Source organism: Loxodonta africana, chromosome 6 (assembly GCF_030014295.1).
Source record: "Loxodonta africana isolate mLoxAfr1 chromosome 6, mLoxAfr1.hap2, whole genome shotgun sequence".
In the NCBI taxonomy this organism is placed as follows: domain Eukaryota; kingdom Metazoa; phylum Chordata; class Mammalia; order Proboscidea; family Elephantidae; genus Loxodonta; species Loxodonta africana.
Window position 1 is genome coordinate 9,299,132 of NC_087347.1, and position 27,098 is coordinate 9,326,229.

Here is a 27,098-nt window from a genome sequence, read left to right on the forward strand (position 1 = left end):
GGAGCGCCTGGTGGACTCAAACTGCAACCTTTTAGTTAGCAGCCATAGCTCTTAACCACCACGCCATCAGGACTTTCAATTAAGCTAAGGAAATCGGTATTTTCCCCCCAGTATGTGCACTTCTAGGAGCTCTGATGATACAATGGTTAAATCACTCGGCTGCTAACCAAAAGGTCATCGGCTCCACGGGAGAAAGAGGTGGTGATCTGCTTCCGTACAGACTGACAGCCTAGGAAACCCTGCGGGCCAGGTCTGCTCTGTCCTGTAGGATGGCTATGAGTCAGAGCGGACTTGACAGCCATGCGTTTGGTGTGGTGTTGTGTGTACTCCTGGCTTTCTCTGGCTGGGACAGGCGGGGTGACATGCACCCCGCAGCCTGAGGAAGGTGACAAGAACCAGGACCGTGGGACACAGCAGGTGGGGGAGGGACAGAGGGACAGGGGCCATGTAAAGGCCCAGGAGGCCCTCAGGAGATGACTGGCAAGTACCTTGAGGTCCCTCCGCTCCAGGTGCAGGAGCTCAGAGCCCCGGATGTCATGCCGCGTGAAGATGTCCTTATACTCACAGAGACTGAGGTGCTCCAGCCAGGCAGCCACCTCCTCTGTCCCCCAGAGGTGCACTGTCAGAGATGGAAAGCAGGAGCGCAGTGAGTGCCAGCCACCCCCAGCAGAGCCCGCCACCCGGCCAGACCCAGCGAGGGCAGGGGGAAGAGGGCAGGGGCGGCAGCTCTGGGGTGCAGGGAGCAGCAGAAGCAGGGTCCTTCCTGCCAGGCCAGTCACCAACTTTTATGGGGACATTTTCCAACATGCCCAGGAGGGGCAAACACCCCAAATACAAGGTCCTCAGGACCTCACTCTGGGGCCAGGGCAGGAAGGAGACATGCAGGCTTGAGATTTCCTGTTGTTGTCACAGCCACAATCACGAGCAGAAACCCAATTTCTTGTCACACATGCTAAGAAAATCAGAAAGGGCCTGCCCTTGGTGGCAGCCAACGCCGCCCAAATCCGGGCTGGGGACAGCTTGACACTTAGGGCTGACTCTCAGAGGGAGACTGAAGCACCAATTTATTGACACAAAGTGCTCTTTCCGACTGATTTCACCGCCCTGGATCACTGGTGGCCCGGGCCTCCGGGCTCGGGAACCTGATTAATGCATTGATTAGACACCAGTCAGCAGCCCAGCAGCAGGCCCAGCAACAGGTCCTGGCTGGTGGCCTGAGTCCGAGTGTTTGTCTCCAAGAATGTCACTGTCACCTCTGCCCCCCCTCACACACATCGCACCCTCGGTCTGGAGTGGAAGGTCTCAGGGGCCCTCACCCTGGAGCCCTCCTGGAGAGCAAGGCCAGGGCAGGGCAGGGCCGTGGAGAGGGGTCAAGAAGGGTGTGGTTCGGGGCTACAGACAGACTACTGGTGCAGGCCGGGTGACTAGAGGGCGCAGGGCAGGGGACGAAGGAGCAGAGCCGGCAAGGCCTCGGAGGAAAGCAGACATGGGGCCGATGGGCCAGGGCAGCTGGCAGGACGGGGCAGGTACCCGGGGCTCCCAGGCTACTGCGCGCCGCTTTGTTCTTGTTGTTTTTCTCCTTTTTGAACTTGGTCACGAGGCGGAATTTACCGCTGCGGCTGCGTTTGGAGAGATCCAGCATCACACTCTGTGGGGAAAGCGAGAAACACTGAGAAGGCATCTGCTCCCCAACCCTCCGCGGACGCTCGGCCTCGGGCCCCGGGGGTGGGGGCGGCAGAGGAGGGGCTTTCTCTATAAAAGCTTTCCCACCGAGGTTTTCATTCTCATATTTATTCCTGATTTTTAATGCTTTTTAAAAGTAGCTGTGATCATACAGTGTCCACTTATGTATATAGTTTTTTATTTTTCAAAATGTGCATTTCTTATGGGATTAAAACACTTTGTAAATATGATTTAAATGTTAGCATCGAACACCAAATCGGTGGTTTGAATCCACCAGCCACTCCGAGGGAGAAAGATGGGGCCATCTGTTCCCATGAAGATTATGGCCTGGGAAACCCTATGGGGCAGTTCTACTCTGTCCTACAGGGTCGCTATGAGTCAGTGTCGACTCGATGGCAACAGTCTGGCTGGGTTTGCTTTGAGTATGAGACTCCAATACATGAAGATTATAAAATAAGCTATTTGCCAGTCTTCTGGAGCCCCAGGCCACGATTCCTGACCCCATGAGGGTCTTTCTGAAGGCAGCTCCCCCCTAGCCTGTTAGGATATAATGAAAGATTCACAGGCCAGCGGGGAAGTCTAGTTTGTACAATGTCACCTCCTCGCGTCCTCTCCAACACAGCACTGGCGGGGAATTTCCATGCCACACAAACACAGCCGCCTGCATTTCTACACGGACCACCCAGTTGTGTTCACAACTAAAGTATAATTTCTATCTTCTTCAGGCGGCCCCGGGTTGGCCTGGATTCTGACCCAGGGCTCCACCTCTGACCTCACACTGACCCACCTTAGACTCTGCGGTTTTGGGACAGGCTTTCTTACCTGACACGGGTGTCTTGTCATGCAGAGAAAAATTCCATAGACATTTTTATTGGGATTGCACCAAACCTACAGTTTGGAAACAATGGGTGCCTTCCCATCGGGAAAGACCTCTCTCTTGCCACCTGTATCTTCCTTGAGGGCCCTTAGTTTTTTTCATATGTTTCTTATTTAAGACATTTTATTTTCTAAGGTTTCTACTACGAAAGAGACCTTTTACAATATTTTCTAATTAATGATGGTCAGCATTCAAGAGGTACTTGTTTTTACAGGTTTCTTATATTTGGTAAAATCTATTGACAATTCTAATAATTATTTAAATACCTTTAGTTCCTAAGCAACTACTTCAACTACAGTCTTTTATTTTCCAAAGAGCCACCCTCCCTACGTGGTGGCCTCCTGAGCTTGAGGCCCCACCTGGAAGCTCAGCGGTCCTGGCAGGAGGACAGGGTAGATGTTCTCTCAGGTAATTCGAACTCTGTTCCTGACTTTGGGACCCTGGTGGCGTAGTGGTTAAGAGTTTGGCTGCTAACCAAAAGGCTGGCAGTTCGGATCTACCAGCTGCTCCTGGGAAACCCCATGGGGCAGTTCTACTCTGTCCTATAGGGTCCCTATGAGTCAGAATTGACTCGATGGCATTGGGTTTGGTTTTTTGGTTCTTATTCCTCATTTTAATAATTTCTCTTATTTTTATTTCATGAATGATTATTAAATTCATTTATTTCTAACTTTTAATATGGAAATTTTTATCCCCTCATAAAGGAAGGGAGACTAGGATAGTGAGGCTGGTTATCAACACTTTCTCAATCTTATATCCTCTACTGCCCCCTCACCCCCACTTTTTTTTGTGGTAAAATATATATAACAAGACGTTTGCCACTTCAGCCAGCTTTACGTGTACAACTCAGTGACATTAGCTACCTTCCTCGTATTCTGCACTGTTACCACCGTTTCCTAGGTTTTCATCACCTTTAACAGAAACTCAGTGCCCCTTAAAAAGCACCTTCCAGTCTCCCCCTCCCTCCTGCCCCTCATAAATTAACCGCTCATAAATTTTCGTCTCTATACATCTGCCTGTTGTAGGTATTTCATATAAGCGGGATTATACACTTTTCGCTCAGAATACTGTTTTCAAGTGTCATCCACGTTGTAGCATGTATCACAACTTCATTTCTCTTTAGGTGAATAATATCCCATTGTATGGATGTAAAGGAGCCCTGGTGGCGCAGTGCTTAAGTGCTCAGTTGCTGACTGAAAGGTCAGCAGTTCAAACCCACCAGCCACTCCTCGGGAGAAAGATGTGGCAGTCTGCTTCAGTGAAGATCACAGCCTTGGAAATTCCATGGGGAATCTACTCTGTCTTACGGGGTCATCCTGGGTTGGCATCAACTGGACAGCAATGGGTTGGGTTGGGTTTGGGCATGTATATACCATATTCTATTTATCCGTTCATCTCCTAATGGACACCTGGGTGTTTTTTAGCTTTTGGCTGCTATGAATAATGCTGCAGTGAGCATGATGTACAAGTATCCGTTTGAGTCCTTGCTTTCGATTCTTTTGGGTAGGTAGGTACCCAGGAGTGGAATTGCTGGCCTATGTGGTTTAACTTTCTGAAGAACCACCACACTGTTTTCCACAGCAATTGTACTGTCTTACGGTCCCACCAGCAATGGATGAGGGCTACAACTTCACGCCCTCACCAACACTTGTTATTTTCCATTTCTCTGATAACAGCCATCTCAGTGGTACCCTGGAGCCACGATGGCATAGTGGTTAAGATCTTGGCTGCTAACCAAAAGGATGGCAGTTTGAATCCACCAGCTGCTCCTTGGAAACCCTATGGGACAGTCCTACTCTGTCCTATAGGTCGCTATGAGTCAGAATCGACTCAACGGCAAAAGGTTTCAGTGTGCTTTAATGGGACCTCACCCCCTTTTAGAAACAAATCTCAGACATCGAAATTACTCCATCCAAAATTTCCCATATGCAACTCTAAGGACAAAATTCTCTTTGAAAGCCACAGCACCATGATCACATTAAACAAAACAAAAAGGCATTCATATCTAACGCCCACACTTCCCAGCTGGCTCCAGGTGTCTTTTCATAGTAGGTGTGTTTGAACGGAATCCAGACACGGTCCACATGCACCACTTAGCTACTGGCTCCAAGTCTCTCCTTCCCTTTCGCTTGTCATTTGTAGAGACACCAGGTTGTCTGTCCTGTAGAATGCCTCGTATCCTGGCTCCAGTGACTGCATCCCTGCAAGGAGTTTAACTTGGTCCTCGCTCCCGTGTATCCTATGAACTCATCCTCTAGGTGAGCAGATCTAGAGGCTCAAGCAGATCCAGGTTCAAAATGTCAGGTGTGAACCCATCACAGGCGTGGCTGTGTTCTTCCCACTGCTTCCCATCAGCAGACAGGCCATGCCTGGTGGCCACTTTTAGTGACATTAAAACCAGTCTGTGCATTCAGCCCCATCCTCCCATGACAAGCACCTGTTGTTGTTGTTGTTGCTGTTAGGTGCCGTCGAGTCGGTTCCAACTCGTAACAACCCTGTGCACAACAGATGGAAACACTGCCCGGTCCCGCACCGTCTTCACAATCGTTGTTATGCTCGAGCTCATTGTTGCAGCTACTGTGTCAGTCTCCTTCGTTGAGGGTCTCCCTCTTTTCCGCTGCCCTGTACTTTGCCAAGTGTGATGTCCTTCTCTAGGGACTGATCCCTCCTGACAACATGTCCAAAGTATGTAAGACGCAGTCTTGCCATCCTTGCTTCTAAGGAGCGTTCTGGTCGTACTTCCAAGACAGTTTTGTTCATTCTCTTGGCAGTCCACGGTGTATTCAATATTCTTGCCAACACCATAATTCAGTGGCATCAATTCTTCTTCGGTCAAGCACCTATCACCCCGTAATCTGATGGTGCTCCCATCCACAGATGACCCCTGCCTAAATCTGTTTCATTAAAAAACAAACCAGTTGCTGTAAAGTCGATTCCAACTCGTGGGAGCCTCCATGTGTGTCAGAGGAGAACTGTACTTCACAGAGTTTTCAGTGGCTAGGTTTTCCAAAGCAGACTCCCAGGCCTTTCTTCCATGGTGCCTCTGGGTGGACTCAAGCCTCCAACCATTCAGTTAGCAGCCAATTGCATTAAGGGTTTGCACCACCCAGGGACTCCAACTGTTTCATTAGGAGTTCCCAAACGCTCTTTTAGTCCTTCTGCATTTTCTAGCTGGAATTCTTTTGTACTGAATTTCCCTCATCAACTATGTGATTACTCTGAAGGGTAGTGAATTTTTAAAAAATGGTTTTTATCTATCTACTGATAAAAGTTTTTTTCTCATTTTAATTACAGAAGTGGTGTGGCTACCATCCTTTCCCTCCTGGCATAAAGGTTACTTCAGCAAGGCAAAATATTTTGTCAAAGATCCTAGTGAATTCAATTTGAGCATTTATTTAAGATCCGTATGTTTATATTCCCAAGTACCGGTAACATTCTTTTATGCTCTAGTAGTGAATTTTGGTATCAGATGTGCTAGCTTTAAGAAATGAAGTGATAAGGTGCCCATCTTTTTCTAGCTTGGATACCATTTCTTATATGTGGAAATTATTTATTCCCTGAAATTTTCCCTTCAGAGGCAGTTTCTTAGATCATTTTTGCAAGTTCTTCTGTGGCTAGTTATTCTTTTAAAAAAGTCTTCAAGATTCAAGTTCTGTAATTAAAATTTTTTCTGAAAAATCAACAGTTTCTGAAATCCATCAGCATTTGTGTGCACATAGTAACAGTACGATTTTTCTTTTATTTTGTTGTATCCCCTTTATCACTGCATTTTGTTCATTTTTTTCCTTCATTATATTTGCCAGAGGGTAGTTTAATTTATTTTATTTTACTTTCACAGAGCCAGCTTAGATGTCCATGTTTGGATGCTAGCAGAAACCCACTCCCAGCCCGACAAGGCCCTTTTTGCCCTTTGTACTTCACCCCCTCCCCGTCCCTTGCATGGGTGGGCTGAGAGCCCCAGAGGCCGGGGGGCCCCGCTGAAAGAGCTGGCTCCAGAGGGCTGCAGGTAAATCTGCCCTAAGGCCCCACCTGTACCACGGCTACCAGTTAGTTACTGCCGGGGAGGCCTGGAGGAGTCATACTGCCCACAGAGCTTCACATAACTGTGTGTGTGTGCACGCGTGTGCGTGTGTGTTTACGTGTGAGAAAGAATGTGTGTGAGACTGTGTGTGTAAGCTAGAGTGTATGAGAGTGTGCAAAAGAGTGTGAGTGTGGGTATGTGTATGAAAGTGTGTGACAGAGTGTGAGTGATGGAGTGTGTGGGTGGATGTGTGAGGGTGTGTGTGTGGGAGAGAAAATGGGTGTGTGGAAGTGTGTGAGTGCAAGTGTGTGAGAGTGTGGGGGTGTGTGGGCATGTGAGAGAGCAAGTGTGTCGGTGTGCGCGTGTGTGTGGGTGAGAGCGTTTGTGTGGATGTGTGGGCATGGGGGTGTGTGTGTAGGTGTATGTGGGTGTGAGAACGAGTGTGTGTGCATGTGAGTGTGTGGTTGTGTGTCAGTGTGTATGTATGACAGAGTGAGTACGGTTGTCTGGTGGCCGCATAGCACTTGGTAATAATTCGCTTTGAAAACATTTTTAGGTGAAAATGTTGCAGCCACGATTCGTGTGACACTCGGGGCCTCTGTGGCCCGCTGGCCTATGGTCCCTCCTACTCCATGAGCCCTGGCGCTGTGACCTATGCTCTCGCCAGCAGACCAGGCAACCGCGGGCTCCGCCATCGGGCAATCCTTTCAGGGCGCTGCTTTTCCAGTGAACCAACCTCAGCCCTGGCTTCACTGCATTTCAACCAGTTTTTTCCTTTAGCCAGTTTCTTAGCATATGTGCTCTCGTCCTCAAACCCCTCGGCGAGCAGGATGGTGGGTAACGGCTCCCTGCTTCCACCTGTGCCCAGCCTCCTCTTCACACCTTTCTGGGCTGCCTTCCTCTGAGCTTTGTCTGACTTCTTGAGTTGAACACTTATTTCCTTCTGTTATAATAATTAAAACATTTAAGGCTATAAATTTAATTGACTTCAATGCAGAGCACTAGTGATACCTTAAAAACTGAGGAAGAATATCCATTTTTTAAGCAGCCTGTAATTACATGCTGGATTTACCCTTTGACATAGTTCTTTCTTGTACGTTTCTAAATGGTCTGAGTTCTATCTAAGTATCTGGTATTAATTCTCGACTTGACTGCAGCTGAAGCAGGGAGCAGGGTTGGTCGTAACTAGAAGTGGAATAGAGGCTTTGTGCTCAGTGCGGCCGGAAAGGGGAAAGTCGTACCCTCTTCCAGGAGAGTCTAAGTGTTGCCAAGGATGGTACTGGGCAGGAGGAGAATGGCTGGGGAGCAGACCTCCCTCTGGGTCACAGTGGGCCCCGACTCCACCAGCCACACGGCAAACTCAGCAGCACCACAGTCACCTCGTTTCCCCAGGACTGATGGGTTTCCCGGGACATGGTGCTTTCAGCGCTGAGCCCGGGCCGGTGGGTCACCCCACAACCAGGCAGGAACTGGGCTGCAAGCCTCCCACCGTGGCAGCTGCTACAACCCCGGAACAGACAAAACCACCAACCCTTCCTGTCTTCACTGAGAGGCTTGCATGGAGGCACAGAAGGTCAGAGTGCCGTGTCCAGGGGTGCCTGAGCGGCAGCTCTGTGTCCACCTACCTCTTCATCCCCGGGCTCCGGGGGCTGGCAGAGCCAAGGCGTGTCCGCCAGCTTCCTGAGCTGTAGGTCCATCTCCGCGAGAGCCGCCGCCAGCCGCTCCTTCTGGGGGGGATCCAACTGCTGCTCAAGAGTGGAGGCAAGAGAGACGCCACTGTTTACTGGGCGTGAGTGAGGTCTCCCCAGGGGCAGAGCTTTCAGGGAAACTGAGACAGAACAGTGCATACAGGGCCTACCTCAGACCTCCCCTCTGTAAACAGTGAAGAGCACCCTGTCTGCTGGAACTCACATCCAGCAGGGCTTCATTTACCTCAGGCACCCCGATGTCCTCAGGGGGCAGGGAGAGGTTCACTCCCACCCAGTGTGCAGGAAACGCCGTGAGGCACACCTCAGGAGGCAGCGGGATATTTTGGAACGAGGAGTGAAGAGACTATGTAGACTGGGTTTGGGGGGGGGTCTCCAGGCCATGACCTTGAGTACACTGCTTCACCTCCTCAAGCCCCCAGCCTCGTTTTCTAAAGCAGGTGGCTCTCTTGCCCAGGCCTCTCCCTGCTCTGACTCTGCCATCCCAGGCCTCACTGAGGCTGACTCATCACTAAGTCTTGGAGGTAGGTGAAGAGCAGCTGGACGCTGTGTGACTGAGAACGAGGTTGGCCTATGGCCACCTGGAGACTGCTAGTCTTCTGTCTACTGTGACGAGGAAGTGCCTGCCAGCAAAGGCTTCCAGCACATACGAGACAGTGTGGGTGACATGCAGCCAGGAGGGCTCACGCTCCACCACGCAGTCAGACCAGATGGCCTCTGAGGCCCCTCCCAGATGGCACTCTAGAACCCCAGAGCAAGGACTGGAACCACACGTGACCCCAGCAGAGCCCACAGCGGCCGTCTCACCAGGGCCACCTTCCCAGCCAGCAGCAGCTCCGTCTCGCTGCGGAGGGCTTTGATGTTGTTCACCATCTCAAGGACGAAGCTGCAGTTCACCCCCTACGAGGACAAAACACACATGTGGAGCAGCCCGGGGTGCAAACACCAAAGAGCAGGGCTGGAGACCAGCTACCTCTGCAGTGCCGGGTTTGCCGTAGACGCGGTCCATGGCCTTGGAGCTGGCGTTGACAGCGTGAGCAAGCTCCTGCTCCATGTCCTGGTAGGACTGTGCGATCTCCCGGATGCTGGGGAGAAAGGCAGACAGGCGCTCATCAGACAACACGACCTCATGGGCCCAGAACCGCCCAGAAAGCTGGGCGGAGACTGCAGCCAGGTGCCCATGCAGGAGGGCCTTTGGATCACTTCCTGACTTGCGGCCAAGAGAGAAGATCTTCAACAGGAAGCCCAACAGTAAAACCAGTGTTTTCCAGAAAGTCTACCAGACTACAAACGAGATAGGCAAAATGAAACAGTCTGGGGGGTGGCGAGTGGTCAGAAGCTCCGCCCCGGGTAACTGCAGAGACCCTGCAGTACGTGCACCAAAGGGGCCAAAGGTCTCCCGATGCACTGACGAGGGCCCTGGACGAGCCTGACCCTCCTGGAGCACCTGCCCCTGCCCCGCTCCCAGCTGGGGAGGAGGGCCCTCCTGTGACCGAGCAATCCTGGTTGAACAAGGATCTATGAACCTTAATGTAAACCACTTGGCACAGTGGTTAGGAGCTCAGCTGCTAACCGAAAGGTCAGTGGTTCAAACCCACCAGCCGCTCTGCAGGAGACAAGACCTGGCAATCTGCTCCCACAAAGATTACAGCCCTGGAAACCCTATGGGGCAGTTCTACTCTGTCCTACAGGGTCACTATGAGTCAGAATCAACTCGATAGCAACGGGTTTGTTTTTTTGGTTTTTACAAATGTGAAGTACTGCTAACAGGAAAAAAGTCATCGGTGTATCTGAACTATTTGATAACTGCAGTCACTGGCTTTCTTTATTATTATAGAATTTGGCTGCTAACCAAAAGGTTGGAGGTTCAAGTCCACCCGTAGGCACCTCAAAAGAAAGACCTGGTGATCTACTTCCAAAAAACTAGCCAATGCAAACCCTACGGAACACAGTTTAGCTCTGACACACACGGGGCTGCCACGAGTCGGAACCCACTCTAAGGCAGCTGCTTCTTTAAATAAACACATGAGCGGACTCCAAGCCTGCCCTCTGGGGTAGCGGACTCCAAGCCTGCCCTCTGGGGTAGCGGACTCCAAGCCTGCCCTCTGGGGTAGCGGACTCCAAGCCTGCCCTCTGGGGTAGCGGACTCCAAGCCTGCCCTCTGGGGTAGCGGACTCCAAGCCTGCCCTCTGGGGTAGCGGACTCCAAGCCTGCCCTCTGGGGTAGCGGACTCCAAGCCTGCTCTCTCGGGTTGTGGAATGCAAGCCTGCTCTCTGGGGTAGAGAGAAAATGAAGCTCCTCCTGGGACGCTCCTCCTGGGAATTAGGACAGGTTTCTAAATGCCTCGGGGCTTTCTCCTCCACCTGTGGGACTCTGACAATGTCTGGACAACGGTGGTTCATGAGAGCAGAACAAAGTCCCAGCAGGAAGGATGCCGGAAGCAGCCCTCATGACACATCAGGGGAGCTGCCCTCCAGCCTGGGCCCCTGGGCGGGGTGCAGGCCCACCTGTGGATCAGGGCTCCGGCCGCCTGACCAAACTGGCTCATCTGGGTGGACTCCTCCTCAGACAGGACCTCAGGGTGCAGCGAGAAAGAGGGGGGCCGCGGCAGCTCACACTTCTGCTTGTCCTCCCAGGACTTCAGGGTGCTCTCAAAGGCCTGGGATGGGCAGAGCTCAGGGTTACACTCCCATCCACCTGTCTCCGGAGACGAAAGGCACACACCTAACTCCAGAAAACAGACCAGAGCACTAGCGACAGCTAGAAAGGGGAGGTACCTCTCTTTTTTTTTTTACAGTGTGTATCTTGGCAGGGAGGGATGGTCTTAATATCTGTGTACGAAAGAAAATTCTAGAACAAAACGTTAAAGTTAATTCTAGCTCTTCTTTTAAAAAGAACACATTGTAATAAGAGCCTCACTTTTCCCTGATGAGATCCGGCAATGGTGTCAGGACCAGGCCCTGCTTTGTGACATCAGGGGACACGCCCAGGCCGACCAGGTGTCTGAATCCCCCCCAGCTGAAGGAAGGTGCGTGCACCCCCCTCGGGAAACCAGCAGCAATGGGAAGGCCTAGCGCCAGGCAGCCTGGGCTGGATCCCACTCGTCCCTCACTCGAGTGTGGCCTGGAGTAGCTGGCTCAGCCCCACTGATCCTTGGAGTCCTGCCTTAAAATGTGGAGCCTGTAATCCCTACAGTGCAGGGCTGCTGAGCATCACATAAGCTTAAACGCCCAGCACAGCACCCACTGCAGATGACGCCTCCTTCCCCATGTTTAGCACAGTGGCCCCGACTGCTGAACGGCTGCTCTGAGCAGCGGTTAACAGCTGCTTTTCCACCCAGCAGAGTCACCACAGGGCAGTTCCATTCCAAAAAGCGCTCTGCAGGGTTATGAGAAATAACCCCCATGGAACCCTGTTCCACGTAAGGTAACCAACAAGTCATCTACTACCCTACACCCGAATGCACCCTTTTTAATACACGGACTGTACGTTTTCTGTGGAAACTGCAGAGCAGAGGCAGAAGTGGCGCCAGGAGGGCAGAAGCCCTGGCCGGCAGGTGCTCAGCCCCTTACCCTGTCCCGGGTGAGTGTCTGCGCCCGGTTCTTGTGGACGATGCGAATGTAGCCCGGGGGCTGGATCCAGGCCTCCCCGTCCACCTGCACAGGGACACCCTCGTCGCCCAGCACGGAGATCTTCACGGTGCGGCACTGTGGAAGCACCCAGCCTGTTACCCAGGCAACACGCCAGAAAGTACGCAGACACGCTTGCTCAGCGCTCACGGTCCGGCCTCCTAGCCCCGCACTCCTGCCTCTTCCTGAGGACCCACAATGCCCCTGTGCACACCAGGACCCCGCGGGACGGCATGCTGTGCACTCAGGGCGTTACTGCAGATGCCCAACTGCACGGCCCCGAGCAGCCGGTTCTAGCCCTGTGCCCCATGTTCCCCCAGCACTGGAAAGCACACATCAGGTCCCTGGCAGCAAACCTGGTCTTTAGATCTGAGTGACGTAGACCAGGCCTGGGAACTGTGACTACTAGGCCCTGCTGCCACAGTACATCCAGAGCAGAGACCGTCCCACCCATGGAGCATGCTGCCACCGCTCCTCTGCCCAGCCAGACACACTACCAACGAGCTAAGACTGTGAGAGTCATGCGGCCTGCATCTGGGGACAGACAAACTATAGACAGACAGGTGTGTCCGAGCCTGGGGCAGGTCAGTGAAGCTCTGTACACAAGAGAGAAAGGGTCAGAGAAGAGCCGTGATCCACACAAGGGGTCAGGACAGGACAGGGCCGGGATCCGCACAGTGGGTCAGGGCAGGACAGAGCCGCGATCCACATGGGGAGTCAGGGAAGCACAAAGCCGCGATCCACACGGCGGGTTGGGGCGGGACAGGGCCGGGATCCACATGGGGGGGGGGGGGGGTTGGGGCAGGACAGGGCCGGGATCCACACGGGGCATCAGGATGGGACAGGGCCGGGACCCACACAGAGGCTGGGGTGGGACAGGGCTGAGATCCACATGGAGAGTCAGGACAGGGAGGGCACCAGGGGGAGAGAAGTTTGTACCAATGTGGAAAGGGATTCTAACTGTCAGAGGGGGTCTGTTCACCACGTCACCCTTGGCACATGAGGGAAGGGCTGTGGGGACGGCATCGCGTTTAAGGAGACAGAACAGATGCAGGAAGCACGTCAGCAAAGCCAAGGCTGTTCCCCAATCGCATGGGAGGCTGCCCTGGCAAGGCCCCTGCCGACTCCCAACACCATGCCGTTACCTGGGCGATTCGGTGATGCTGCAGCTTAATCACCCGTGACACTGCCATCTGCATACTGCCAAACACGGCCACCACCTCCAGGATCTTGTCATCGAACGACGGGGCGGCGAAGGTCTACAAGGCAGGCACCAGGGCTGACCACTGCCCAGCACAGCCCAGGGCACTGTGCCCCGCTCCCTCCCTTTCAGCCTGGCTCCCAGCTTTTGTCTTTAGAAGAGACAGGCCTGCTACAAGACGGCAGTGCCTACTGACTTACGCAGAGCCACAGGGCAAACACCCCACTTAAGTGGCTCACACTGACACACCAGCTGCCTGGGTCAGCCCTGCTCTGCCACTTACTAGCCATGTGACCTTAGACAAGTTAATTTCTCTCTTCCAGGGTTTCTTCATCTGTAAAACGGGGCCATATGGGTACATTCCCCGAGGGGCTGTGAGGAGGGATGGATGTGTGCGGGGGGCCTGGAGCAGCGGCAGGCACACACCCCGAGTGTGGTCAGTGCTATCAGCTGCTATGGACATACTTCCCAGCACGCATCCCAAACGTCTAGCCCAGCTGACAAAGCCCTACGTGATCTGGGCCCCTTGATGACTCCACTCCTGCCGTCAGGGGAGCTTCCATCCTCCACGCACCCCACCCTAATTCACCTCTAGGCCCTCGCCTATGCTCTTCCCTCTGCCTGTTCCCTCACCCCTGTCCTACTCAGTGTCAGGTGCCAGCATGGACACCCCTCCTTCAGAAGGCTTCCTGGGTCCTTGGTCTGGGCGGGGCCTGCTCTCACAGGGCCTGAAGCTCAAACCTCACTGATTACATCCGTTCTTGGCCCCCCATCTTTTAGACAAGGGGCCCTTTGAGGAGAGGGTTCCTTATGCCCATCCTGTCCTCCACTGCACCACGACTGCCTGCATGCAGAAGTATCTGAGCAGCATGTGGGCCTGGCCAACTCTGCCGAGAGCCACAGGCCACGCTGAGAGCCGCACGTGGGTCAGCAGGCCATGCCGAGAGCCAGGATGCTCTCCAGTGGTTGGGGCCAGGGGGCTACAGCCCCAGGAAGGGAGCACCTTGCTTCTCTAGTTACTCCCCATCCCCGCACCTGCGCCCAGCCCACCCATTTACCCCTGTACGTACGTCATCTTCCTTGGTGCCACCCCAGAAGTTGGTCCCTCCGGCATAGCTGGGAATGTTGAGGACGGCAATTCCCTGAAGACTAGGGAGTGGGATTGGCCGCCCGTCACACTGAGGGAGGAATGTAGGGGGAGGAGAGATAAATCACCTCATCATTAGGTCCTCCTCCTGCAGCGGACAGGGGAACGTGCTTGGGGGAAGAGGGGACCACCGCCCAGCCAAGCACCCAACCACTGGGGGAGCCACAGAGCCCAAGAGTCCACAGTCGGACAGGGAGATGGCTGCTGGGAGACCAGCCCCGAAGGGAGGTCAGCGGTGGGTGGGCGGCCGCCCGCAGTGCGGAGGCACTCTGCCTGCTCACCTCCAGCAAGACCTTCTGCTCCAGGTTCTTGTAGGTTCTGTGCAGCAGTTCTTTGGTCCCCAGAACTCCGTACCACATCATGTTTTTGGTTCGACTCCTAGAGACAAAAAGCGAAGAATGGACATGGTTCCTGGCCATCTTTGTACAATAGCTGTACTTGTTACTGCAGCCTGCAATGGCATCTGATCACAAGTCAGAGCAATTCTCACAGCAACACCACCTTAAAATGAGGAAGGATAGACTCTTGCTTACACAGAGGAGCACCAAAAAAAAAAACCCAAACCCACTGCCGTCGATTCGATTCCAACTCACAGCAACCCTATAGGACAGAGTACAGCTGCCGTATAGGGTTTCCAAGACTATAATCTTTACAGAAGCAGACTGCCACATCTTTCTCCGATGGAACAGCTGGTGGGTTCAAACTGCTGACCTTTCGGTTAACAGCTGAGCACTTCACCACTGCACCACCAAGGCTCCTTATACAGACAAGTACATTTGCCAAGAGGAACTTTTGCTAAAAACTAACATTTTAATAAGAAAGTAATTACAACCTGAAAGGCAAATAAAGACATTACAGAACCCCACAAAGAATTTTAGCAACAGTGAATGTGTCTGTGGCTATAAAACCATGCTTACCACAGAAAATCTGAAAAATGAGAGGAGCACCAAAGAGAAATAGTTTCCACGCTCCCAGACCTACTTCCTCCACCAGGTATCTGAGTTACCCCTGGAACATCTGTTCAGCTTCCCAACCCACTCTGTCCACACGGCGCTACTCCCTGTGTCTCTGCACGTTCCTCACAGATCTGGTTTTCCTCAGCCAGCGTTTCATGCCCTCATCTATCTAATTAACCCCGTGATGGGCCTCCTACAAGCTCTGCGTCGGTGAGGCCTCTGTACACCTCTTTACCCACCTTCCAATCACTTTAGGGCAGATTCCAGAAAAGGAACTCATAAGCAGAGCTTCCCTAAGCGCTCCACACAAACTGAAGAAGGTTCCGTTCCAGCAGGCTGCCGAGGTTCTGGAAATGCACTAGGCCTGGCCCTCTTCCTCCTCTACTTATTTAACTCCGTAAATCACAGGCATTTTAACACCTCTCCCAATTATTCCTGCGCTAGCAGGGGTGCTGTCAAATGATTCATGCTTACCCGCCTATGCCGTGTAACAGATAGGTCCCCAGGACCTCGGAGCCATTTCCCCCACTGAAGAGCCCCAGAGTTCAAAGGTTTTTTGAATTCTCATGCCCTGGTTTCAGTTTTTCTAGAAATTTCCCACTACACAGGAGTTCAGCAATCTCCTGAGATCACTCCTGAGGTGCCAGGTGGCTCCCGCCCATGCTGCTCCTCAGGGCTTCCCTCTAGGTGGCTGTGGGGGGTAGGGGGCACACAGGGCGGAGGCCATAGACACCCCAGTGGAGATGTAGACAGGCAGGCAGGAGCACGCCCTCGCCAGCAGGGGGGCGCCTCCAACCCTACTCCGACTGCTTGGCAAGCCTCCCTGACTCCTCTCTAGTCCTAAGAATGCAGAAGCTGAACAGGCTCCTTCCCCATGTCGTCCTGTAGGTGGAGTCGGGAGACCAGGAGTCCCACTCCTTGCATTTCCACAGAGGGAAGGGAATTTCTACATCAGCTCAGAAGGGAGGAACGCTTTCCATTTCTCTCCATCCTCATCCCAGGCCAAGAGGAGCCAGTGGGCAGTAATTCAGGGGAGGAACTGGCCATCCTCAGCAAAACCCCCTCGGGGCTGGTTTCCCCACAGAAGGTGGGCTGCAGTCTGCCAGAGGCACCAGCTGCCCAGCTTTGCCTGTGACCAGGGAGGGTGGGTCTGTGTGGGTGACCAGTGCAGAGACTTCCTGGAAGCCCTGAGGGCTGGTACAGTAACATTCTAGCAACTACAGTACCATCATAGATGAGGGACCCTCAGTAAGAGACCCCGCTCACTCCCATGACACCAGTGCCAGCTGTCTGATGTTGACATTGACACGACCTGGCCCACCACACAGTGGGAACCCCTTCCAAGGTGGCTTCTTGGACCACGGCCTGCTCCCCCATCCCTGAGAAAGACCCCCTCTTCCTGACCACGGGCAGCCCCGGCTTGGCCTGTTCTTGGCCTCAGCATTCTGCAGTCTCTAACCCGCCAACTCCAGAGATGACCTTCCTATCTGAAGTGGGAAGCAAGGTGACAGGCCCACGTCTCCATGGTCAGTGCCTCACCTGCATTTCTCTGGGTGCTCATCACGCTTGTTGTTGAAATCCAGGGAGATCTTCGCATCCAAGCCAATGCCGAAATAGTTGTTCATCACACACTTCTCTGTGTAACACTCTCTGCAAAGGCGAATGTCAAGCCCGTTACCACCCTGCCCAGCGACCCCACTCCAGCCTCCAACCTCTAAGCACTTCTTCTTTAGGGCAAACTTGTTTTTTTCGTTTTTTCTGGTGGGGGTGGAACAACAGTTTATTGAGATATCATTCACATACCATACAGTTCACCGATTAAAAGTGTACAAGTCAATGGTTTTTAGTATATTCACAGTCATGCAACCATCACCACGATCAATTTTAGAATATTTTCATCACCCCAGAAAGAAATCCCATACTCTCAGCTATCACCACCCACGTCCCGCTTTCCCGAGCCCCTGGCAACCACTAATCCTGTCTCTATGGATTTGCCTATTCTGGACCTTTCATATAAATGGAATCACACATGTGGCCTCTTGTGTCTGGCTTCTTTCACTCAGCATAATGGCTTTAAGGTTCAGCCACATTGCACCACGTATCAGTACTTCAGTCTTTTTCTTTAACAGCTGAACTGTGTGACTGGAACTGTAATTCCACTGCGTGGATCCACCACATCTTGTTTGTTCATTCGCCAGGCGATGAACATTTGGGTTGTTTCCATTTTTGAGCTACTATAACATCGCTGTGAACCTTTGTACCTAAGTTTTGGTGCGGACACGTTTCCAATTCTCCTGGGTATATACCCAGGAGCGAACTGCTAGGTCATGTGGTAACTCTCTGTCTAACCTTTTGAGGAACTGCCAGCCTGTTTTCCAGTTTTACATCCCCACCAGCAGGGTCACACTGCTATCTTTACGGCATGTAAACTCACGCATGCTTGAGCTCTGCACCTCAAAACCCTTCTCAAGCATCCCAACACCCAATCAAAACAGCCTCCAAATTAAAAAGGAAAGTGACTTGAAGACATCTGTCCCAGCCCCCATGCAGCACAACTTCCCTTTCCCCATGCCCACTGGCCAGAAGACTCATCTCAGCCCTTTGGTCACAGTTTTCTCACCGTTCCCCCAGCAGACAAGCCCCTGCTGCTTCTCATCCAGCCCTCCTCGGCTCACCCTACAGGATCCAGACCTCCCCTCTGCCATGGCCGAGCCTTGTCCAGAGCTACAGGAGTCACACCTGGGCTCCGTGATCCTAGTTCTCCCTCCAGGACAGGAAGTGAAGGGAGAATCCCTGTCTTTCCGACCAGGGGATGCAGGAAGGGCTACAGCAAGGCAGGTGGGCCTGGCAGGGAGGAATAGCCAGGCAGGGCGGCGGAGTCAGGCCCAGGATCAAGGGTTCTGCAAGGGCCAGGAGGCCATCACCTGATAGCAGGTGTCTACACCAAGGGGACCCTCTGGCTCACAGTACGGCAGGGGCTGCCCTCCTTTGCACACTCAGCTCCACACTCCCAAAACCCCCAGTTTCCACAAACCACACACTTCTCCCTGCATGGCCCGACTGCGCCAGACACACATGCTTGGTGACGTTCGGCCAATTACCACAAGCCTGCTGGTCCTCTAAAACTTGGAGTCAGCCAAGGGAAAGAAAAATCTGAATTAGCTTTTCAAAACACCAGCTGTCTCTGCGAGGGTCTCTCTCTACATACAAAGGGGCGGACTCCATTAAACTGCTGTGTCCATGTCCTCTTGCCCTAGAAACTGGGCAGGGGAAGACTGGTCATGTCCCCAAAGGGCTGTGCCAGACAGCATGACGGGCAGCAGCAGCATCTGCACTCTCTCCTTGACCGTCAAACACAGGGAAGTCCTCTCCCTGGGGAAGGCCATGTGGACGACCTCTCCACCCAGGAACCCATGGCCCTCGCCACCGACAAGGAGCAGCAGCCAATGAGGGTGCTGTCTGAGAGAAGGCTGTCTAAAAGAGGCAGCAACCTGGGCTGCTGGACAGTGACAATTTGGAGGTGACGATGAAGGAAAAGGACAGAGTTCTGTCAACAGGAGTTTTTGAGCCTGCAGAAAACCCGATTGTTAGGCATCTTTAGAGGAAACGTGGGAACGAGCCACGAGAGGCTATGGCCCCTTTACCTTCCTCTAGCAACCTTGGTAACTGACAGGTTGGCGGTTCAAATCCACCCAGAGGAGCCTTGGAAGAAAGAAAGGCCCGGTGGTCTGCTTCCAAAAGGTCACATCCTTGAAAGCCACACGGAGCAGTTCTATTCTGACACACATGCAGTCACTGTGAGTTGGAGTCGACCCAAAGGTAACTGGTTTTGGTTTGGTTAGCAAACTCGGGGGAGGTAGTTCTCAACCATATTCCTAAAGCTGAGGCGTCACAATTTCAAGATTCCCTCAGCAGCCAGCAACAAGTGGGAAGGGATCACCTACTGACTGACTCTGCACTAACTTCTCCAGCTGGTTCTCAAATCTGTTTTCCGTGCTCCACATTCTTTTCACTGTAGGCCCCGTGGGTTTAGCCTCATACTCACAGGTTCTCTGGCTCAGAGTTAAAGGGGTCAGCGTTAATTAGTAGGCGACTGATGACGGAACCTCCAGGCAAGGACCCGGACATCCCAGCCCGAACATCTGGAAGGGAGACAAAAGGGCAGACACGCCAGTCAGACCGACAGAATTAAGAGAAACGGGTGTCTTCTAGGTTTGATGGACATGCATTCTTCAAGACATTACTATAATTAAATGCTTTTAAAATAATGTATGAACACGTCCAAATGCTGAATGTCAGGAATCTGAGGGCAAACACCACCATCATCGACCCACCTTCACTGAACCAAGTTAATCGCACTGGGCAGCAGAAGCTGACCCCTATGAGACCCATAAGCATGGGTCACGCACACGGATGGTTCCCGTGTAATTTAAGACTTGGGTGGTATACTCCACAGGACTAACTTCATGAGGTAATTCAACAGTAAGACGCTCCAGGTGGCCGGAATCTCAGGCTACCTGCACCCCTTTAGAAATGTTTAACTCTTAAAGCAGAGACAGAGCCCTGCTTTGGACGTTCTGCCGATCCACTCCTTCCTACAGTATCGGTCACTCAGCAGATTCACCAAATCCTCCTCACTGGCCTCACGTCCCAAGGGCTCCGGGAACTTCCTCCCTAGACAGCTGAGGGTCCATCTAGAAATGGCCAGACTGCGCCCAGGAGAAACTCACGCTGCCCAGCCTAGGCCCCAGGCACCTACATGAGGCTGTGGGCTTCCCGAGCCAGAGGCCTGTGCTTAGGGAAGCTTCACAGCTCCGTGAGCCCCAAGTATCACACCTCCCTTCAAGGGACACACTATTGTTGATCACATCTTCCTGGGCTCCCCCAGGCAGTCACATGGGTTCTACCTGCTCTCTGTAAGTATGGGCATTTACACAGTGACATGAAATTGTAGTGTCTCTCTTCCCCATGGACCTTTAACTCTTTGGGCAGCGGCCCTGCCTTGACCTTTCTGCCTGGAGGTGCCGGGTGAGCAGCAGGGCCTCACAGAGCCCATGGTGCTCGCTACACTGGCTCACACCTCTGTGGCTGTGGAGACGGTGCTGTCACCTCTGGCCCACATGGCCGGGAAGGAGCGGGCACTCACGTGGGTACAGGATCTTCATGTTCAGTGCGGGCAGGGTGTCCCGGCTTCCCGGCTGGGGAGGGAGAGACGCTGAGCTGCCCAGGGACAAGCTTCCTTTGCTTATCAGCTTCTCGCATGGGGACTTGGACACTAGGAAAACAGAAAAGTGTAAGACGACCCAAAATAGAATATCGCTGAAGCCCTGGGAGGCAGGGGTGCTGGGGAAATGAGCTGAAGGACCAAGGGAGTGGCTCCAAACCACTTGTCGGCTGTGGCTAAGGGCACAAGAGCAGGGACAGGCCCGGTGTGAGGTAGGGGAGTGAGGGTGGACTGACAGGTGAGGGGTGTTTGGGTTTGAGCTCGAGGCTGGCATGGAGCCCCGAGGGTGTCGGGTCAAGGCAGGTCAGACTACGTGAGGTGGGTGCTACCGTCAGCACAGAGGATGGGGACATTAACTCCCATTAGTGTGGACGGGAGACCTGGGTCCCCACGGTGGTGGCAGAGTTGGGGCAGGTCAGTGGGGCAGAAACTGTGGCTGAGCTGTTCCAGGATGGGTGGGGTCTGTCCCCACCAGGCCCTCTGAGCAGCCCTGGGGAAAGCATGCAGGGAATGGGGACAGGCATACTCCTCGGCCAGGTCTCCCGCTGACACACTTCACGACTGCAGTACCCGCCATGACGTGGGCACATGCCCACATGGGAAGGCCCGGAAGACAGGTCATGACTGAATTTCTACACTGCAAAGGGCCCAACTCTGAGAATACAGCCTGCAGCTTCCAGGAAGGCCTTCTAGGTCTCACAAAGCTGAAATGCCAAGCTGCGTCACCAGGGCCGGACAGGGACCAGTGGGTACCTTTGCGGTGGCTCCTGCCTTTGGAGACCCCACAGTTCTCGCTGGGAGGTGGCAGCAGGCCCACCCTGTCATCTCTCCTCAGGTCCTTCTTTTCCTCTGACTCAGAGAGACCCGAGATGAAGCCTTCCTGCTCCTGGGTCTGGGCATTCTGCTCATCAACAGCTGTGCAAGGAGAGAAGACGTGTGGCTGAGTGCATGGATGCCAGGACCGCGGGGACCAAGCTGGACCTCACAGCCTAGTTTCCTTCTAACATCCTCTCTGCTCTGGGTTGAGCTCCCGCCCCCCACCTCCACCGCCCGTCACAGATGACTATACGCAGAGGCCTGGCTGTGGCCTACACGCGTGACACCGCTCAGTCCACCACCACGGCCAGGGAAAGCAAGGCGTGCCCAGTGCTTTCCTGAGGCAGCCACCTGGTCACTAAGAGGCGGTCACCTTTCTCCGTGTGCTCTATGATCTGGCGGATGGCTTTCTTCAGGCTGTTGGCCCTGAGCATGAGCTGCTCCCGAGGCCGGAAGATCTGCGGCCGGGCAGGGCAGGCTGAGCCCACCGCACGCTCCCCCGTGGAGCCACACATGCTGCTGGGCCCATCCCCGTCTTCTGCCTCCTCAGCAATGGTGGGCGGCGGGTTTGGTAGAGAGGATGAGGCCTGGGACTCATCATCCAAGGTCTTGAGGAGGGAGTCCAGCTTCTCCTTCAGGACAGAGCACTGGGCGGGGGGGATAAACTGGAATGGAGGGCGTGTCCTCACACCCAACACCCCGACCCCCACAAGAAGCTCCCTGGAGCGGACCTTTTTGGCCATGACCTCTGACTCCTCCGAGCTCTCGGTGGTTTTCTCGTAGGCCTTCCCCACACGAGCCACGAAGTCCTTCACAGTCTCACAGAGCACTCTGAAAAGACACACACAGAAAGACACTTCTAGAATGTTCTAGCCAGGAGCTAGGGCAGAGTTCCCAGCTGAGCCCCCTCCCCGTGCCCACGGTGCCTCACTTAGCTGAGGAGATCACCACCGAGTGCTGGTCAGACGTCAGGATTTTAGAGAGATGGGCTGCCACTGAGTCTTCATACACGAGGATTTGCTGCACCTGAAACCCCCCAAAACAGGACAGTGGGTTGTAGTGGATCTCAGTGACTGAACGCCTGGGAACGCCAAGTCAAGGGGATTTTGTACCCACTTCCCTCACTGGGTGGGCTCAGAAGGCAACTTTTCTAACACGTGCCGTCTCACACGGCCAAGGTCTCTCCTCCCGTCAAACGCTAACCTAGACTGGCCAGGGCTTCCTGGAAGACTTCAAAAGCACCATCCATCTACTGGCCATGGATAAAATGTGAGAAGGAGGGGTCTCACCACAAAAGAGCTTGTTAATGAAAACTCACAAACAGCGTTTGCTTCTGTAGGCTGAGACTTGACAAATGCTTCCTCAGGGGCAATTCTGTGCTAAGGGAGATCTAGGAACTACACCACTTCATCTCACTGAGTCATCCAGTCCCCTAGCTGGCAGGCAGGGCTCCTGATTCCCGTTCTGCTTCCCTGCGGCCTGCACAGAAGCAGAGCCTCCCCAGGCAGAAGCAGGGCCTACCTCAGAGTCCTCGCTGAAGTCCTCGGTGACGGTGGATGAGGAGGCCTGCCGCGGGAGCTTGGTCTCGTATGCCATGATGCTCCACCTGTGCATGCAGGGTCCACTTGTGCCGGGTCCCCGAGCCTCGGGCGGGGCGGCCAAGGATGTGCAGGCCTTCAAGAGCCGCCCGCACCTGCTCCCTCCCAGGGCCTGGGGACTCGCACTTAGAAGGACTTCTAACTTCACCTTTAAGCCCCTACGAGGGCTCCATGTGCCACAGGAATGGCCACCTCAGCTCCTCACTTAGTTGAGAAGGGAAGTGTCTACTTCTCAACCAAGGGAGCAGACGGCTCTGGAATGAGCTAAAATCTGTCCCAGTAACAGCTGCCCGGGAGGTCAGCTGCTGCTCCTGGAGAAACGGATTTACCCTTCTCCCCAGGGCTACATGGTGCTCCACGAGCAACTGTGTGAGCATCCCACAGGAAGCTAAGTGCACATGTGCCTTCCTTAAATAGGAAGCCTGGATGCTGGGGGCAGCCAGGTGCTTCCAAGCCACCCCTGCTGATCAGAACCACAGAGGCCTTAAGAGAGGACATGGCAGCTCATCGACACCCATTTACCCCAGGCACGCCTCAGATGAAAGGCCTGGCGATCTACTTCCAAAAACTCGGCCACTGAAAACCCTGTGGAGCACAGTTCTACTCTGACACACATGGGGTCGTCATGTGTCAGAACTGACTTGATGGCAACAGGTTTTATGCTCATGGTCAGGAGGATTTCAGACACCTAACTCAGAGCTAAAGGCACTTCGCTCAGAAACAATGCCAAAGAATTTTTAAGCACACAAAGGACAATTACCCAAAATGTGAACTCTCCCGGCAACAGGATATGGGGACACGGAACTCTGGGCTCTGTGGGAAGGGCTGGGTCCAGGGCCAAGAAGGCGAAGGCTCCAGAGTCGCCTTCCCTAATGGTCCTGGTGGGTTTAGGGCTGGCCTCCCGTGAAGAATTGGCCACCCTAGGACATGGCTCTCAGCCCATCTTGAAAGATGGATTCTTTTCATAATCTGATTAAAAACTAAAGACCGTCATAAAGAAAGGAGACGTGCTCAGGCCCAATTCTTAGCAGTCGTTTCAGAGGGCTCGTGGTTTTCACAGACCCTCAGTTAAGGACACCTGGTCAAGGTGACCATTTCTCAGAATGCGTGCTCACTCACCTGTCCAGCATCTTGGTGCTGGCCCGCTCCAGCTTCTCCAGGATCTGGGGGAGCTGTGTGTCATCATCACAGGCCGAGCCCCAGCCGAGCACACGTGCCAGATCATTCCCAGTCCCCAGAGGCAACACACCCAGCTGACACTAACAGAAACAGCAGGGAAGACGTGAGCATTCAACACCCGGAGATAACAGACCCGACCCACCCCACCGCCCTCTCACCTACCCAAACCCACTGCCGTCGAGTCCATTCCGGCTCATAGCCACCCTACAGGACAGGAGAGGACTGCGCCATACAGTTTCCAAGGCTGTAATCTATACAAAAACAGACTGCGACATCTTTCTCCTGAAGAGCAGCTGATGCGTTCAAACTGCCAGCCTACTGGTCAGCAGCTAAGCACTTAACCACCACACCACCAGTGCTCTGTCCTCTCACCTACGGCAGTGGCTAAATGACGAATATGAGGTGGAACCTGAAACCGTGGGGCTCTTACCTTCCAGCGGAGCCCTGGGAAATAAACAGGGCCGATGCTCATCCAAGTGCCCCCCCTCCCTCTCCATAGGCCTGGGTCTTGTCTGTTGCCACATCCTGAACTGATTCCTCAGGAGCTCTCTGATCTACATTCCCAAGTCTCTCTCCTTGCCGCTGTCACTGCCACGACACAATCCTGTCCCTTATTCTCAGATATCTGAGTTTCTGAGGAACCCTCCTACGCCTCCCCACAGCTGCCTCTCATCACTGTGATCCCTCACTCGCCAGAGCCACAGTCATCTTCCCAAGGCATCACTGGTATAATTTCACTCCTCTAGAAACATCTTCAATGGCTTCTAAGACCCGCCAACAAGAGGTGTCAGGGCCACCCACAGCCTGGACGCCAAACTTGAGCACGCCCTGGGCTCTGGGCCACACCCACCCACCTGCCATCCTAAGACCTGGCACACCACCCAGTCCCCCCTCCACCTGGACCCCTCGCCCAAAGCCATTGCACCCACCCGGCCAGCTCACGACCAACCCCTTTCCTACACAGCATGACACCCACCAGGGCAGGGCCTGGCCTGACAGGTGCACAGGGGCTTCCTGGAGCCTTATAGGAAGCGGGGAGGCAGCATGAGGGCCAGTGCTCTGGGTGAGGCAGCACACAGGTGCCGTAGGGGTGGGCATGAAGTGTGAAGTGTGACATGGGAGGCAGAGGGTGAGAGGAGGGTGGTGAGGGAAAAGGACACTAGACAGCAGAGGCGCCAGCAGGGACCAAGCATGGGACTCTGATGGAGTGTGCTATGATGTCTGGACTTCATCCTAAGTGCCAAGGAAGCACCAGAGAATCAGGGACACACAAGCTGCTATCCTTCCAGACAGTGTCGGGCTGAAGTATGGGGACGGATGGAGCCAGGCAGTGAGGACATGGGCTCAGTGGCACAGGGGGGAACCTGGACCAGGGCATGGCAGCAGCCAGAGACACAGAGAAGCAGAGCAGAGTGCCAGTGACTGGCCAGAAAAGGGGAAGGAAGAGCAAGAATAACACCCGATTTCTGGTTTGCTAGGCTGGATGTATACTTCCAGATCCAAGGGAAGGACCGCGGGGTGGTGAGGGGCCAGGGGAGGCTCAGGCTTGGGAGTGCTGAGTTAGAGGCACTAGGGGGCATCAAGAGAGGGGTATTTGCCTTGAGACTCAGCTATAAATTGGGAAACCTCAGGACAGGGATGGCAGCCAAAGCCTGGAGTCACCGAGATGATCTTGCAGGAAGAGTGACACATGAGGAGAGGCCCAGCAAGTCTCTGAGGATGGCAGCATTTAGAGGGTGGCTGAGGAGGAGACAGGGAAGCTGAGAAACACCATGAGGATATGGGGCCCAGGGGAGAGACAGAGCGAGTGGCCAGAGCACCTACTGCCACAGAAAAGCCAAAGACAGATGTTTCCTGAGATGGGTGGCACTGGCTTCAATGTCTTCCTAACCAGCAGGAGTGAACGTGTACACAGCACGTGTCCTCCTAAAACCTGACGTTGATCCACATGTACCCCTGGACCTCACCACCGGGGGCAGCCTTTCTCTTTCCTGAGAGCGGGCCTGATGCAGCCGGGACACACAACCTGACATGGGCTCAGTGAAGACCATCCCGTGTCCAGAATCCGTACCACCCAGGAGGTAAATACTGACAAGAGAAAAGTCCACCCCACCTACAAAGACCACGGACATGGGAGGGGCAGGTAGGGAAAGACAAAACGCTGAAAAACAAGTTCAAGTCAGAGCAAAGATTTGTGTAAAACAAGGCCACAAACGTATCAGAAAATATGAGTATTTTCACAATCCTAGAGTATGGCAGATCTCCCAAAGCATGACAAAAAAGACAAGGAAGAAACAAAAAAAAACAAGGATGCTGAAAGACAAACAATAAACTAAGAAACAAGTATCTGCAACGCGACAGAATTTAACAACCCTAATGCAAAAAATGGAGAAATGGAGCCCTGCTGGAGCAGTAGTTAAGAGCTCAGCTGTTCAATTCCAACATCCGCTCCTTAGGAGCCCTATGGAGCAGTTCTACTCTGTCTGATAGGGTCACTATGAGTCGGAATCCACTCGAAGGCAAAGTGTTTAATATAAAAATAATCCTCAGACATCAATGTAAAAAAAAAAAACATGACTACCCCAGTCAAAAACTAGGCAAAAAGGGAGGTGGAGCCAAGATGGTGGAACAGACGGACGCTTCTGGCGAGCCCTCTTTACAACCAAGACCCGAAAAACAAGTGAAACCAGTAAATTTATGACAGGCTAGGTGCCCTGAGCATCAAAGGCAAGCTTAGAAAACGAACCGAGTGGCAGGGGGAGGAAGAGACGGTTCAGAAGCGGAGAGGAGTTACTGGACCTGAATCACTGGTAGCCCTCAGGGACCATTCCCGGAGCGGTGGCAGCAGGCTGGTACTAGCGTTCGACCACAGTTTCCTCAGGGAGAAGCAGCCAGACACACAGCCTACTCACACCTCCGGAACCACAGAAGAACAGCGCTCTCAGCAAAAGCTAAGTACTTCCACATATTTTACCACGCTGACCCCCAACCCTCAAGCCGATTTCAGCGGCTGAATTCCCTGGGCCTGAGATAGGCACTGTTGAGTGCCTAGAGTCATCCT

General features: G+C 53.6%; 1 protein-coding gene across 4 annotated transcripts in view; it reads right to left on the reverse strand.

Moving 5' to 3' along the window:
• The window catches only part of DGKD (diacylglycerol kinase delta), a 130,589-nt gene that overhangs the window by 2,988 nt on the left and 100,503 nt on the right, over nt 1-27,098 (reverse strand). For all 4 annotated transcript variants that reach the window (XM_064286528.1, XM_023557749.2, XM_010597609.3 and 1 more), the window contains 19 exons: nt 23,978-24,117; nt 22,782-22,866; nt 22,192-22,286; nt 21,992-22,091; nt 21,634-21,907; nt 21,198-21,359; nt 20,367-20,495; nt 19,266-19,362; nt 16,760-16,870; nt 14,546-14,642; nt 14,188-14,295; nt 13,062-13,175; nt 11,860-11,994; nt 10,795-10,946; nt 9,261-9,372; nt 9,095-9,187; nt 8,207-8,326; nt 1,531-1,648; nt 489-619 (listed from right to left, as the gene is read on the reverse strand). In XM_064286528.1, coding sequence (XP_064142598.1) covers nt 489-619; nt 1,531-1,648; nt 8,207-8,326; nt 9,095-9,187; nt 9,261-9,372; nt 10,795-10,946; nt 11,860-11,994; nt 13,062-13,175; nt 14,188-14,295; nt 14,546-14,642; nt 16,760-16,870; nt 19,266-19,362; nt 20,367-20,495; nt 21,198-21,359; nt 21,634-21,907; nt 21,992-22,091; nt 22,192-22,286; nt 22,782-22,866; nt 23,978-24,117 — 2,373 coding nt within the window. The remainder of the gene's footprint in view (nt 1-488; nt 620-1,530; nt 1,649-8,206; nt 8,327-9,094; nt 9,188-9,260; nt 9,373-10,794; nt 10,947-11,859; nt 11,995-13,061; nt 13,176-14,187; nt 14,296-14,545; nt 14,643-16,759; nt 16,871-19,265; nt 19,363-20,366; nt 20,496-21,197; nt 21,360-21,633; nt 21,908-21,991; nt 22,092-22,191; nt 22,287-22,781; nt 22,867-23,977; nt 24,118-27,098) is intronic.